Here is a 16416-nt window from a genome sequence, read left to right on the forward strand (position 1 = left end):
GGGGGCGCCAAAATTAACACAACACAAAAGTCCCTCAAAGCAGCTTTTACTTTAATTAAGGCAAATAAATGAAAGAAGAGGAAAATGACCCTCAGTAGGTTAGTCCCTGTCAAACAGGATCTTGACATATATATTAAAAAAAACCACAAACACCTCACTGAACAGTTTCTATGAGAACAAACAAGTCAATACTTAAATGCCACTGCAAGCATATTAGCATTAACGTGTCCCTTTCTAGTGTTTGTCTCTCCTCTTGTATGTAACTTGTATACATACAAGACATGTAAGAACATTTCTTAAGAAAAGAACAAAAAAGATTTTTGTCACAGATAATTAAATACATTCGTTATTGTCTTGTCCCATAGACGTCTGAGGGTTGAAGACACCAGCTTGAGTGAACATGGACTCTTCTATGAAGGCTCAGAGGACGAGGGTACCTGAAGTATCTACACTGGATGGAGGCTACGCCTGGTTCGTCCTGCTCGCCTGCTTCCTGGTCTTTGGCTTGACGTTTGGGGTCATTAAGGCCTTTGGTGTTTTCTATGTTGAAATACAGCAATATTTTGAAACCACAGCTACAGGGACATCTTGGATAACCTCTATTGCCGTGGCTACCATTCACATTATGGGTAAATGTGTTTTTCATTACAGTTTATTTTGTCTTTAACTTTTTATCCATCTTTTTTACCTTGACATTAAGTCCTTCGAAGGGCTCTGCATAGTCTACTGACCACTAGGTGGCTCTCTTCTACATTAAAGAGATACTGTACGTCTTTCTCTTTATTAAACTATTCCTGTACATACCCTGAAGCTTTAATGATTATGTCAAATCAAAATGGCCAAAGGAAACCCTTCTTTGCACCCGCTATGTAATATCATACAGTGCGCTGCAAAACTGTTGTTACTCTAGTGTTGCCAAATCTTACAATACATGTCCATATTAGGATATTTACTTAATATCCCTTGTGTCCCTTTGCAGCTCCTGTAGCATCTGCTCTGAGTACTCATTACAGCCATCGCTCTGTGGTGATAATGGGAGGACTGACGAGCAGCTTGGGAGTTATATTTGGGTCTTTTTCTCGTAATGTGATTGAACTCTATTTAACAGTGGGGTTCTTGAATGGTGAGTGGTTCGATTAAAACACACACTTCCAAAACAAACTTAAGAAAACAATCCACACAGATTTCCACCCTTTGCCTTTCCTGCAGGTTTGGGTTATGCATTGACATGGACACCCACAGTGACCATGCTGGGCTTGTACTTTGAGAAGAGGCGTCCAGTTGCAAACGCCCTGGCCAGTGCGGGTGAGTGCATCCTGACCTTTATCCTCACACCCATGTTCCAGCTGTTGATTGACAGCTACTCCTGGAGGGGTGCTTTGTTAATCCTTGGTGGACTGCAACTTAACCTGTGTGTGTGTGGGGTGCTGCTGAGGCCTATTAAAGACACCACAGATTTGATGTGCGAGGTCAAAGCAGAGGAGGAGAGCCTGTCCCTGCATTTGCTACCAAAAGAAGACAATGAGGGGCATCTAGGGAGCAGAATCTTTGTTGAACATGAGACAACTGAGGCCCGTCTTAAGGACTCTAAGGACATACCTGATAAGACCATGACAGACTCGAACAAGAGTACTAAGAGGGCTGAAATCAGGACCAAGATCCTTCGCTATGTGGATTACACCCTCATCACAAATCCTCGATTTATGGTCTACTCGATGTTTGGGTTGTTTGCTGCCCTGGGTTTCTTTGCGCCTGCTCTCTTCCTCGTTCCATATGCTCGTAGTAAAGGGATTGACGAATACCGGGCGGCTGCACTCATGTCCATCTCTGCAGTGTTGGACCTGTTTGGACGGGTGTTCTTTGGCTGGGTTGCGAACTTGAGACTGGTTGAGACCGTAAGTTGAATTTAATTTTTAACCCAAGCTACTACAAAAGAAAATCTGACACTTGCAATTCTTGCTCCAAAGACATTGCTGATGTGTGGTATCTGCACTGGTAGCATTGTCTGTGAGTGGGAAAGGTTTAAATGTTTGTTTTGCTGACTCATCAGAAGTGTGTGAAAAGAATGATATCACTATCACATGTAGAGTTGTCGTATATAATCATACCGCTCTTAGCATTTAGCCTAGCTTAGCATAAAAGCTTTTAGCTGGGTGGGAGACGTCCTCCGACTCTGAGCAAAGATAATGTTTTATACTTAGAAGGGACACAATAAGCTTCTGGACTGAGAAAATAGTCCAGTATACCTATAAGAAAGACTTGGGGAGGATAGCTGTTTCCCTCACCTCTGTTTTTTATGCTAAGCCAAGATACTCATTTGCTGGTTTCAGCTTCAGTAGTTACAGTCTTACTCTTGTCAGGAGATAAAATGACAGCGACAGATTCCCATAATTTCAAATAGTTCCTGTGAAGAAGAAATGCACTGTCTGCATGAAAAGTGTTTGAAAGTAAGTGGAACAGCTGATGCACCATCTGTCTCCTGTTTCTATGCTCCCACCAGGTGCAGCAGCTGACGGGCACAGTGATCCTTCTGGGTACCGTGCTCCTCCTCTGTCCTCTGGCTTCCTCATTCCCCGAGCTGGCCGGTTTCAGCGCAGCGTACGGTCTGGTGTACGGTGCTACAGTCGCTATCCACATCACCGTTCTTGCTGAGGTCGTGGGCGTCCACAGGCTTGGAAGTGCTCTGGGGTTCTTCATGCTAATACGCAGCAGTGGAGGACTGCTTGGACCACCCATCGCTGGTTAGTGGAAAATGCTTTGATTGTAAACTGCAAGCACAGAGTGTTCCTACTGTGCAAATCAGAGAGAAATTGATGTCAGCACAGAGCTGTGGCTGTGAAATACCCAACGATCTGTTCCTCTATGATGACTGTCTGCAAGCTCAAAGTATACAAGAAGCTGCAAAAAGTAATAAACAGGACTTTGACATTTCTGTTAATTCTCAGAAAAAGATCATTTCCTCAAGGTTACAGAGTCATTTGCCTAAGCCGTTTCTTTCAGCACATTAAATCTCACACAATTGATGTGCTTATACATCATTCTGCATTGTAACTACAGCTCAGTGAGCCCATTCAACCAAAATGAGATTTTACACCTCTATGACATGCAGCGACGGCCTTCAATTAATCATGAATTTTGTCAATGATCCATCCCACAGGATTTTTTTTATTCAGTGAGCAACGGTGCGGAAATTATATTATCATGCTTCTTTATGGATGTGTTAATTTCACAGCTTATTGCTTCCCAAAGATTATTTTCTCATTTTTTCCAACTGACTCTCCATTCTGCTTCACACGTCATCCGTCCATATTCATACGCTGTGTCCTGCATGAAAGCATAGTTATCACCTTGTTAGCATAAAGAAAGGAGTGGAATGATCCAAAACAACTTCCACCTAAAAAAGGATGATTTCATTTCCTCTTGTCACAGTTGATGTGTTGATCACTAGGGGTCAGCAAAGACAAACGATGTCCACTGACATGGTGATGTTAATTCTAGGCAAGACAAGTTTATTTAAGTAGCACCATTCATACAAAAAGCAATTCAAACAACATTTATAAAATATAGGAACCGCTAAAAGAAAAAAAAAAAGCATAAAAAAATAGGCTGCACTGTGGAGCCTGTGGTTAGCTCACAGCGAGGAGCTCCTCTATGTGGAGTTTGTTCTCCCCATGTACAGTGCTTCCTCCTATAAACCCAAAGACATGCAAGGCCAATGAGGTCAATTAGCGGCTCTAAAATTGCTCATAGGTGTGAATGTGTGGCTGGTTGTCTGTCTCTATATATTAGCCCTGTGATTGACTGGCCAACAGCCTCTCACCCGATGACAGCCGCTCCAGCCCCCAGCGACCCTGAACGGGAAAAGGTGGTAGAGAGATAATGGATGGATGGATGGATGGAAAAAGAGTGTTCCAGTTAAATCATCTGGTCTCTAATTCACCCAGTCCTCAAGGGGCCTCTGCAGATTCTCTGCAGACTTCCAGAGATCCATCTTGAATCATGTGGGCGAGAAAAAATAATCAGACATGATGTGATGCGACACGATGTGAATAATATAATACAGTTTGATACGAGACACTTTGTTGTCCCTTTTCAGAAATTGGGGACATTTTTGACTCTGGTAGCAGGTTGCACCATCTATGCTAAAGTTCAAACGTAGCCTTGTTTGAATGTAAGTTCAGGTTTACCCTCTTCTAACACTTAAGGTGTTGCACCAGCTGAGAAAGTTCCAACGTAGACGTGAGTTTCAACTTGAACACTGAGCCAGCTGAAATCATGTAGGTGAGAAAGAATCAGCATGATACGATGTGAATACGATTAGAAGAGGCGTTTTGTCTCTAATCTGTATCAGATTGCACCAGTTTACGTAAATTCAAATGTGGCCTAGTTTAAATGTAAATTCAATCTTATGGCAGAGTCTACACTCTAACATTTAAGTTAAGTTACAACATAGGCAGAAGATACAAATTGATGAATGTTGCTGTTGTTAAAAATATTTACACTGTTTTAATTTTTGACAAGCGAGCTATTTCCCTTTAGCTCTACATATAAGCTTTTTAAAAAAACAGAATCACTAAGGTATGCTTCTGTGTTGTGTTTAAACATATTATCACAACATATTCTGTTGTTCAAAATGAGTAACACTTGCTAACTATATCATAAAACTAAGCTGCAGGTAAAATGTCTCACATTCAGAAGAATGAAAGTCTTGTTGCAGCCACACCACCCACAGCACTACACACCAGCAAGCATTTCAACCTGATTACTGAGGTTATGACCCTTTTTTACACACTATTCTAAACAATGGTGGTAAATAAAGCCTGGGAATCATCCAGCTTGACTTTGGCACACGGGAGCAGCATCTCCTGCCAGAAAGTGTCCTGCCTCTGAGCAAAGCCTGCTATACTATAAATCAGCTGAGAAACTGCTCCAACAAAGGAAGAAAACAACATGTTCAGAATACCTGAGGTTCGGATTCTTTCGATGGTATTTATGGATTTCCAAGATGCTATTTTGTTGAGAAGAGAAGATTCTGGTTCTAGAGCCGCTTAATCTTTTACTATAAAAAAAAACCCTAACTTCGCCTTTTAACCACCTTTGGTAGATTATACTGTATTAAGTGTGTCCTTTGTTTTAATGGCTTAATTTTCAATTTAATATCTCCATTTATGTTTTACAAGCTCCTTAGAACCTTTTCTGTTGATTACATGACGATGTTACAAACCCACTCTATGATAAAGTGGGACGTTGTTTAAAAATGTACATAAAAACGAAACGCGATGATTGTAAATTTGTGAAATTAGATGGTACAAAGACAACATATCAAATGTTACAACTGAGAAAATGATATGATATTTTATATTTGATGCCAGCAGCACAACCCTCATATTGGGACAGGTTTGTGTTAATCCCTCCTTAATTTTTAAGTGCTTTGGTGTTGAGGAGCTCAGTTCATGTCAGTGTACGTTTCCCATTTGTGCTTCAAGTGAGGAGTTTTGAACTGGTTAGGAAACAGACTGAAATGATTACTGATGTCTCTTTATGTCAAACAAAATCAAAGAAGGCCATCAGTCAGTAGATTGACTATTTGTACCTTTTAATGCCTCTAGCTTTTGCCGAAACTCTTCCTGTCAGAAAAGAAAAAAAAAAACATTTCACAATAAATGATGAAGGATGGAGTTTTTGTCAGAAAAGACAACATAATAATGTACAGGATAAGATATGAGAAGCGATCAATGTACCTCTTTGTCCACGAGGGGCGTCAAAATTGACAGAAAATGAAAAGTTCCTCACAGGAGCTTTAATATATTAATATATAAAATGATCTATTCAGTTGTCTTATTCTTGTTTTAAAGATGGAGTCAGTAACATTTTTGGATGCGGCTTTAAACTGCATCGCCCCTGGAAGTGCACACTCACTGAAGGACTTAGTGTGCACGTTCACGGCTATAAATCACACTTTTGTCAATTCATTGACAAGCGGGAACTGCAGCCAAACGAGTTCAACACCCGGAGTCTTTCACCTCAGAGCCATGCTGTTATACTTTGCCAAGAATGTAGTTCCTTGTCTTTTTGTGCCAACAATATTATTTCCAAAATCAATCATATTTCTTAGTTACAACATTTGATCTGTTGTATTTGTGCTGTTTTCAATCAAACATGGGATTTCAATGCTTTGCAAATCCTCTCATTATTAAATATGACATCTTTTTTAGTAAATGAAGTTTTCAGATCAGGCTAAAGGTCTGAAAATGACCTGAAACAAAGTAAAGACCTTGATGAAGTGAAGACAGTCTTCTATTTATAACTTAACATGGTCTCACTGACACACGGGCCATTTCTTACTTATTTCCTGTAGCGCTCAGCTCTTTGCTCACTTTGAAGAGGAGGCAGTTGACGGATGTGGAGGATTCATCAAAGTGTTCTAATTATGTTTCCTTCACAGGAGGACGTCTCTGCACTTATTTGCCTTAGGACAAAATGAGTGATCATGTTTGTGCAATCCTTCTTTTCCTTATTTCTGCCTCGATTTCCTTACCTTGATCCCAGCTCTGTCTCTAAATGAAGGGAGCAGAGTTGTGATTTTACTGTGTCTATCCCAGAGATGTTTTCCAGTCAGAGCTGCATGCTTTAATTAGATTTAAAAGTTAAAATCAATGTTGCAGGCTGAAGCTCACTCACACACATTCTTCCCTTTAGGATTTTTCATAGACAAGATGAGTGACTATGGAACAGGGTTCCTCATGGCAGGAGTTGCTCTCATCGTCTCCGCTCTGTTCCTGCTCCTCCTGCACCAGATGAACCGCAGGGGTCAGAGGTTAACTCAGACCGACAGCGCGCCGAGAGCTGAAGCCAAAGAGCTGGACATCACATGAATGAAAGAGAGTGAACCGCTGAGTGTCTGTCTGGGATTGTGTGGATGGTTTGGAGTTTGGAGTCCGTTTCCCGATCTGTTCTGATGACCAGCTCATGTATCCTCTTTATAATCCATAGAAAGCAGTGAACAGAAAAAAATCATTCAAGTCAAACTTCAACCGCTTTCATAAATAAGCAACCGTACAAATGAATACTAGAGTGATGGCTTGAGCTGGCAAATGTGTGTCTCTTTAAACTCCTTTTGCTTTTGAATATAAATCATGTGATCAGTCCTGCAGGCGCATTTTTAGTCCTGGAAATTTTTAAGTCATTTTTTAGTCATCAACAATATATGTAAATGTTTAATTTCGCAGGACAATATTCACCATATCCACATTTGTTTTTAAATAAAGCTTATCTTCGACATTATCCGTTCATTGTCTATACCGGGGGTTGCAGCAGATCCAAGCTCTCAGAGAGGCCCTGTCCGATGGGGATTCGAACCAGGCACCTCCTCCCAAGCACAACAGTGCAAACCACTGCACCACATTTGTTTGCAAATTTAACTCATATTATATGTCTTTTCTTTTACGGGCTTTAATGCCGTTATTTTATAGGGGCAGCTAATTTATGACAGCAGGAAACCAGGGAGCGAGTCAGGAATAAAATACGTGACAGGAGCCTGAAGGACGATAGCCTCCGCATGTGTGACGCAACCTAAAGACTATAGGCCATGAACGCCCATCGTTTAGTTTGTATTGATGAAGCTGTATTTTTACTCTGGCATCAGTTGAACATGTTATGCAGTAGGTGGGTTTTGTCTTTTTTAAGTTAATGGACATAAACAAAGCAGGGGAGGGACACTGTTCTGCCCTCCTCTGTACTCAGTTATTTAAATGCCCAATATTGAGACACATTACTTTTTCTATACTTTCCTAATAAGATAAGTGCAGCTGTACTAAAAAAGGTAGCTTGTGTAAAAATGTGTGTACAGTTTGAACTGTTTTCCATAAATTGATTGAAAAGCAAAAACTTTTGATTTCCTTGTGTTTTTGTAAAGTCGCTTTTTTTTTTAATGACATTTCATTGCAGCATCTTAATGAATGTGAGAAGAGTGATTCATATGGAGAGATGCTGGGCTGCAAAGTGAAAATGTAACTTTGCTGCCCTCTAGTGTGAAGCAACTGAAACTGCATTTATATCTTTAAAAAAACTGAAAGAAAAAAAAAAAGAGCTTACTGGTCCAGATTTAATGTTCATAGACAGAAAACATTAGGGATGTAGACCATTCACAAAACTTGTATTTGGTTCGGTATTCAAACTGAATGCAAAACTTTTGGATGCTGCAAGTAAAATACACACATTAAAATAAAGAGTTCATTTATGTGCAGGCAGATTGAGGAAAAAGTCTGAAATGTTGTGTTAAGTTGCTGAACCAACATCACAGCATCTAAATAGTTCAGTGATTTTCAGTCCCAATGCAGCCTGGGAGCCAGTTAGAAACGTTTTTCTACATGTTCCCCCTCTGCTCTGCTGCAGAATGTTTGGTATGTGCAACCATCGAGAAAACAAGCTTTTATAACCCGAAACCGACGAGAAGCAGCAGATAAACATCCCCTGTCTGGCGTGCTGTGCTTATAACATGAACAAACAATCATGTCACTCTGCATAAATCTAAAATAACAAACTTCAACACAAGGTTTACAAACAGTGGCCCACAATGGAGACAACACACACAGATCTGATACACACACTGAAGGAGGGAGACAGTGGAGAAGAAAACCTGCCACAACACAAGAGATGGTCTCAAAACGACTTAAAAGCTTTGATACAGCAGACATGAGCCATGTTTCATTGAGGTTCAACATTTAAACCACAGTCACACGAACACACACACACACACACACACACACACACACACACACACACACACACACACACACACACACACACACACACACACACACACACACACACACACACACACACACACACACACACACACACACACACACACACACACACACACACACACACACACACACACACACACACACAAACAGAAGAGACCACCTATTATCAAAGACCGGGAGCAAAAAATAATGACAGGTTTGAAACCCTTCAAATGAACCTGAAATCGTCTGTTTCTTGATACAGGAGGATGTTTGATCGTATAATTGCAGCTCAGCCTGTTTGAAATCTCTTAACCTCTATTTACTCTGCAGCACATAAATAAAAGACTTAGCAAGAAGCAAAACATGGGGATATTGAATTACACCACGAAAGACAAAACTTTCTCCCCCTTTTTACTCGATACATATAAACATGTTCTCGTAAAAAAAAAAAAACATGAGGAATATCTCTATAGATCTCTAAATGTTTATGACGTTAACAGTGTAAGCAATGTGCAAGAAGAGCTTTAAGAATTGACTTTTCTAAAAGGTACAAGCGTAAAATTAAACTTAATTGTTTGAAAATGTTTGAACATTTTTTTAAAGCTCCTTTCATGCTTGGCAAATTAAAACACTGTAAAAGTTTATTCTTGTGAGTGTCCATTTACTCTTGTCACACATTAAAATCTGGTATATGTGGCAAGAATGAACTTTTTTTAGCATGATGTTAGTCAATGGCGGTCTCCATGTTGGAAGTTTTGTCTCAACATGGATATGATATGTACTTTTGGTCTGCCTAGAAGCAGGCAGGGAGCAGGAGCTGAGGCAGATCAGCCTCATATAACCACGGGTGAAAGTCGGCCGGTACGGTCTGGTACTGCGCACCACTAAAAGATTTGGAAGTACCGAGAAGAGCAGAGAGCAGCTGCCTACTAAAACCACATTCAAAACCAGACACAATCACACAGATCATAAAAAATTCTTCTCTTAGTGTTCAAATTTTCTGAAAAGTCAAAGACTGAGGAAAACTGTTCAGAATGTGTTCAATTCGTTCTACAGCATTTGCAAGAGATAGCTCTACTTTTAGACCTACATCAATATCTTTAACAGTAAAGACTTGTGCGTTGTGTTTGGAGACAGAGAGAGGAGCAGAAGGATATGGCACTGTCTATGTTTGACTTTCAACTCCAATAAAGCAGCAAACACAGGAAGAGCTTTGAAGTCAACAGTGCTTATTGAAGCGCTTTGACCCTACAGTGAAATCACTGCGCTCAGGGTCGCTATAGAAACAGCTGAAATAGGTTTTTTCTTTCTTTCTTTCTTTTTTTTTTTCACCCAGACTTGCTCCTGAGGGTCATGTTGAGGAATGCCACACAGCTACCTGAGTTCAAAGTGTTCAGAAGCAGCCCGAAGAAGAGAAGAGGGGAGGGAGGTGGGTGGAGGGAGAGGAGACAGAAATGAGGGGCAAGAGAGAGGGGGGAAAGAGATAAGTGCACACGAAAGAGGAGAAACCAGCAGGGAGAAAGTCGGAGTAGGAAAGCACAAGGACAGAACTTCAAACAGATAAAGAGCATTAAGAGGGGAGGAAAGAGCAGTAAAGAGAGAAGAAAGGGAAATAGGTGCGAAATAAATGCGAAACGACTTTGTGATGTGTAAGGCCTTGAAAAGATGAAGGATAATGATATAGAAGAAAAACTAAGTCATGAAGGTAAGTTAGGATCCGGCATGGCTGCAACCTCCTCACTGATGTGAAAAATGATAGACACAGTAGTAATGAGAAACGATTAGAGTAGCGTCAGGGGGTTCAGCTTAATGGGTGTTAGCAGACGCACACACACACACACACACACACACACACACCGTCTCCACCGCAGGCAGCAATGCACGCTGAAACCAGTTACAGCATTACACAACTTCAGCACTCGTGTGTAGATTGCCTGAAGTAAGTCTGAGATTTCATTATGTGACTCAAAAATGTCTAAATGATTAGTTTGTCAGCAATGTCAGAGTGTTTTTATTTTCAATCATTATTATAGTGCAAAATCATTAAAAAACATGTATGATTATTATTATGGTTATTGCATAAAAGGTGCTCATCTTTGTTATATCATAGAGTGAAACCTATAATACACTGTGGTTTGGCAACAGCAGCAAGAACAGTAGCACACACTATTCAAACGTTTATTTTTGGGCTTTTGTCTTCTTTTTAGATCGGACAGAGAGAGAGAGAGCGAGAGAGAGAGAGAGAGAGAGAGAGAGAGAGAGAGAGAGAGTGGGGAATAACATGCAGATAAGGAGCCATAGGTCATGCTTGAACCCGGGCCACCCACAGAACGACCAAAGCAATCTCTGAGGGAGTATCTCACAAATTTGTCTTCAAAGAGTAAAGATGCGGAGGAACATCATTGTTTTGCATGACCAATTTGTAAACTTAACATGTTCTGAATTGATGTATCTGGTGTCATAAAACTCTCTTTGTGTCTTTATGTTCACATAAATCCACTGCATGATCGTATTGTCTCTGTGTGTGCCCCACACTGGATCAACATGACAGACACACATCCATTTCACGGACTTAAACAGCCATTAAGTCAGAGATCGATCTGCCCATTTATCTGGAGATTTGTTGCTTGGGGTAAATTTTCTATCAGCCGCTCATTAAAAGTAATTTCTGGGAAGTCTTTCTTGTTCTCTGACCTTTTTAAATGAGAGACAGCAGAGGCAATAAAGTGAGCCAAGAAGACTTTTATAGCTATCGATATACAACATCAAAGGGAGAAAAGTACTGTAAAATCACTTTTTCAAAACCATAAAAGTGCATTACAAATAATGGAGATTTCTCTCTTGGCACAACACTGCAGGATGGATTCTCATAAGAAAAAACAGATGTAGTACGAACAAGTTGTTTCTACAATTACTGATTCTACTTTCTAAAGCACAATTAGTGCGTTTAGAAGTTACAGCCAGTAAGGACACCTTTTATACCTCTTTAAATCCAGCAGCTTGGCTCACACCAACCAATCACAGCTAACCTCTGACTCCCCACGCTGACCTCTGACCCCAGCTGACAGCCCTAATTTGACTACATTTCTTTGACAGGCATCTGCTTCACAGTTCACTGACGCAGCAGCGGTTCCTCAGAGAAGTTTGCTATAAGTAGCAGTAAATGATTATTATCCTGTCCATCTTCTTAGCTTAGTATGCTTCATTCTCATTTATACATCTATCAACCATACTTTGATTATGTTACCTATTTTTACCTCAACCACTAATGTCTCTCTATAGATGGTGACCATCTGTTGGTCAGATGGTTGGTTCATTGTTTTACGTGCAAGCTGAAATGTCTCAGCATCTTCTCTTTTATTCTTTAGGCCAAGTTTCCTTTACAAGACACCACAGCTGATGAGAGACAGGAACTCCCTTTTGTGATCTCCTGACTTGACCTTTAGCACCATTACGGGATTGAAATCAGGTGTAAAATGAATGTCATTGATTTAAGATCCCCAGAGGATGATCCTGAGGTTATTCTCTCTGGATGATTTCATATACAAAATCTTTGGGTCAGAATTAAGATTTAATATTTAATTAAAACTTAATATATCTCAAAAAAATGTAATTTCACTGTAGGCCATAACTTTTGTTAAGTGTTAGATAATAACTGGCAACAGATAGCCTACCGTAGTAGGTACATCACTGCTACGAGGCTAAAATGAAAGATGGTGCTGGAACGGCTAACAACCCTGGAGCGTCACACCTATACGCTTCACACACTTTTCCCTTTATAATAAGCTTTGATTAACATTATGTTTTTATTTCTTTTCAGTGAGCATTAAGTGTATATGATGTATACTAGAACTCCCTCTCGGCCCAGCTGGGATATTGTGAAAGACAGACATTACTCCTTTTTAGTATTAGCTTGTCACAAAGAGTATGCTAATGGAATTAAGCTAGAAGCAGGACGATGTGCAAGTACAGTTTTACCAAGCGGCAACCTTTGATTCAGCAAATGGATCTCTCACAGGCAGCAACCAAAAATTAAGCCAATCTAAAAGTTAAAAGTAACTGCAGTTCCTCAACTGTCCATTTTCATTTTACTGAGTGTATTTAAAACAACTTTGGTCTGATTGGTTGACGTCTTTATCTGCAAACAGTGCATGGAGATGATTTTTTTCTTGATAACGTCAAGATTTGAATAATGGTTATTTAGAAGAATGATCGATTTGACTGCAAGCGGATGTGTTGTAGAGGTTTGTCAGGATGCTTTAAGCCTGCTCCAGCTTCACCCCCTTGGTCATTGATCGAAAGTTTGATAGAGTTAGCATTTCCGATATAACAACCGCCATGGATGGGTTCCCAAACAGCCTTCTGAAACCACTGGCTGACTTTACTTCACAACCTTTGGGTGGACTCCAGGGAGAACTCAGATACTATAAATGCAACAATTTACACATACAACTCTGTATTGATGTTTTCAGTACAGAGACACTGAGCCCAAATACCTTAAAAAGATTTGTATAAATCTCTGTCAATCCATAAAGATCTCATATTCTGTCCAGATGCTGGAGCCGAATGTCATCATGAAACACATGCCGCCCATAAATTCCCATGCAGTTGTACAAATGCATACTAGTGTAATTGTTGTTTGTGGCTGGGGAGCTGGCTGATCACTGAGCCATATCCTCCCTTGGACAGCTATAAACTATTTTGCCATGAATCAGGCTGAAATGAATCTCGACCATCGCAGAGTATCAGCGTGTTATATGAGGCCCTCTGAGACTCTCTGACACTCCACCCTGCAGAAACAGCTGAAATGGTTCCTGCCTACAGAGAACGCCCAATAAAGATGAAAAGAAGTTCTGTCTTTCTAATAAGAGGCTGTCTGTGAACAGACTGATTGTCTTTTGGCAGACTTTGCTCTCTTTTTTTCTTTCACATTTTTCCTATTTTCTCTCATTTGCTAAAGTTCAGCTGGAAGCTTGGTCCGGGCTACATGCAGTTGTTTGGTTTTGCTTTGGATTTATGTGTGTTGCAAGTACAGTATATGAGTACATGAGTGTGCATGAGGCTGAAGAATGTGTAAATGTTCCCTTACTCTGTTCATGAATAGAGCTGTGTGCTTTATTCAATATTCATGTATACATTCCAGATTTAGAGAGCAGACAGGATATGGGTGATGGATGTGAGAACATGTCTGGGAATATTAGCACAAGTCTACAATGAGAAATCTTGCAGCAGGACTTTTTCACAATCAAACCATTAATTGTTGGACGACTGAGGACAGATCAGAGTGTGGTATAGTGTTAGAAAATGATGACAAAATCAAACAACACATGTGCAGATTTGTTTTGCTTCTCTCTTTTCAAGTAACTATAAAAGGCTAATCTCATATCTTACGCGTATTGAGTTTATTTCAAACACATTTTGTACTGTTTCTTGTTGGTTTGCTAAATCTCTGATCATCTTTAAACCACAGCATGGTGGTTGATATTGGGCAGCCTGTTTCAATGTTTACTCAATGTGCTGGTAATATTATATCTCACACTAAGATTATGTCATTTGCAGTTCAAGCAAGAAATGTTTGAACCCGTTGAGTTTTTGTGTGTTATATAGTTTAGAAAGAATTATAGAGAACACATATTCTTGAGCTTTTACAATCTTTGTCTAGCAGCCACAGCTAGAAACAACAGGACTGTGAAGCTACAGATTTCTTAATTCTGTGTAAATGTAAACGGATGAGTGACACTTGATAAGTTGACAGTTTCCACATCTGGTGTTTTATCTTCTTAACAATGAAGACTGACACACAGCTTTAGGGGAGAGATTTGTCTACTGAAACACACACTACAAATTTGAGCACGTCCGGCTATGTCAAACCATCTTCTTACCGAGTGCTTCTTGTATGGTTATCAGCTATTGTAGACTTTAGTATTATTAGTAAGTAGTATTTTGTTGAGTTACATGTCAGCAAAGATAATAGCCACTTACAGATTCTTACACTTTGCACCCGAAGCGGCGTCTGAAAGTTGTCAGAGTTCACATCGCATTGTAGAATGCAGAGATGAACACAAGGGGCGTAGCGTGTGAGCACACAGTGGGAGCTTCACATACACACACACTCAGGCATGCGTCCACACTCACCGCTGTTCTGCCTCTCCGGATCCTATACGCTTCACAGTACCAGCTTGTTCCCCTCATTATGCCTCTGTCACTACATATGATGGCAGATCAGGGGAAGAACGCCGCCGCCGCCACTTTAGCTACACGCAAGGCCTGAAACCACTCATCCTGAAGCCTTTTCTCTTGCAAAGTCAACAAAAGCCCTTTTCAGACTGCCATTTCAAGGCGCAATATTTACATCCCTGTGATGTTTCACCACATATCTGAATGTCACTGTGGGAGGATCCCTCATCTTCATCAGTAACACAGATGTTACAGGGGCCGAATAGGATAAGCTTCGCCATCGTGGAAACGTAGCATTGTGTTTGTTCTTAGAGCTCTCGCTGTGTCTTTCTTCTGAAACGCTGAAAATAAAATGTCAACTCACAGACTGGGAATCCATCAATATGAAAACACAAAGATGTAACGATCCCTGAGCTTAGTTATGGCACTTTTGTGAAAATGCAGTCTGGAAGGGCGAAAGTTAACTGTGTTGCTTTTTAAGAACATCATCAGCGTTATAATGATACCAGAAAACATAGAGAGCATAATCTGTCATGCTTTCCCATATATTCATTCATGCAATCTACTCCACTGCGCTCCCCTCTCCACTATCTCCACACACACATACACACACACACACACACACACACACCCTCTCTGTTGTCTCTCCTTTCTCCAGCTCTAACTCTTTACTCTGCCTTTTGTGTAAGTGAAGCCAGGGCCTCCCTGTGACATGAGCCCTGCTCCTGTAAAACTAATAATGACCGAGATTTGTGCAGGCTTAGCATTCTTTCTCCCTTTCAGTGCAAGACACTGAGAGTGGAGGGAGTCGAGGGAAAGGGGAGAAAGGTCTGGGGGTAAGGTGGCGGTGGTGGTGGTGGTGGTGGGGAGCGAGGGGTGAGGAGAGGGAGAAAATGTCCTAGTTTGAGAGGGTGCAACTTGGGAATCGTGCAAAAAGGAAGAGAGGTGAAGCACAAGATGGAGAAAGAGATAGAGAGGCCCCCTTTTCCCTGAAACACCACATGCTTTCATTCTTTCAGGGTCAGTGGCACTGAAATAACACTGCATCCTCTGCAAACAGTTTGTACACACACAGACACATTCAGGTGTGTCCAAGTATGCTCTGCAACACCGAGAGATAAATCACTGAGAAAATCAGGAATGTAAACACAGATCTTGAACAGTAAAAAGTCTACATGTATGCTTTAACTCTAAGCTAGCAGTCAACAACTACTTTCAAACCCAACAATTAGCAGAGCCATTTATTCCCCCCCCCCCCCCCCCCCCCAAAAAAAATAAACTGCACGCTATGAAGACATGCAAAGTAAAATCAAACATGTCCCCACTGCACATTGACAGAGCTCTGTCAAATTCCCATAAGGATCACCAGATGTGCTGGGAGATGCAACGAGAGGGCAAAGGGGAGGTCTCACACACTGCCCTCTCTAACACTCTCCCCTCCCTCCTTTCACCCCCTCCCCTCCTCTCTCCCAGAGACATGTGCGCACGC

General features: G+C 40.8%; 1 protein-coding gene across 1 annotated transcript; it reads left to right on the forward strand.

Annotated features, from left to right (window-relative positions):
* The first annotated feature begins 369 nt into the window (after positions 1-369).
* Positions 370-7887, forward strand: LOC306825553 (monocarboxylate transporter 2). Its single transcript, XM_079346369.1, has 5 exons — positions 370-629; positions 980-1123; positions 1210-1895; positions 2501-2741; positions 6700-7887. The coding sequence occupies exons 1-5, from the start codon at positions 401-403 to the stop codon at positions 6873-6875; spliced, it is 1476 nt and encodes a 491-aa protein (XP_079202495.1). The 5' UTR covers positions 370-400; the 3' UTR covers positions 6876-7887.
* The last annotated feature ends 8529 nt before the right edge of the window (positions 7888-16416 follow it).

Source organism: Symphodus melops (assembly GCF_947650265.1).
Source record: "Symphodus melops genome assembly, chromosome: 6".
NCBI lineage: Eukaryota > Metazoa > Chordata > Actinopteri > Labriformes > Labridae > Symphodus > Symphodus melops.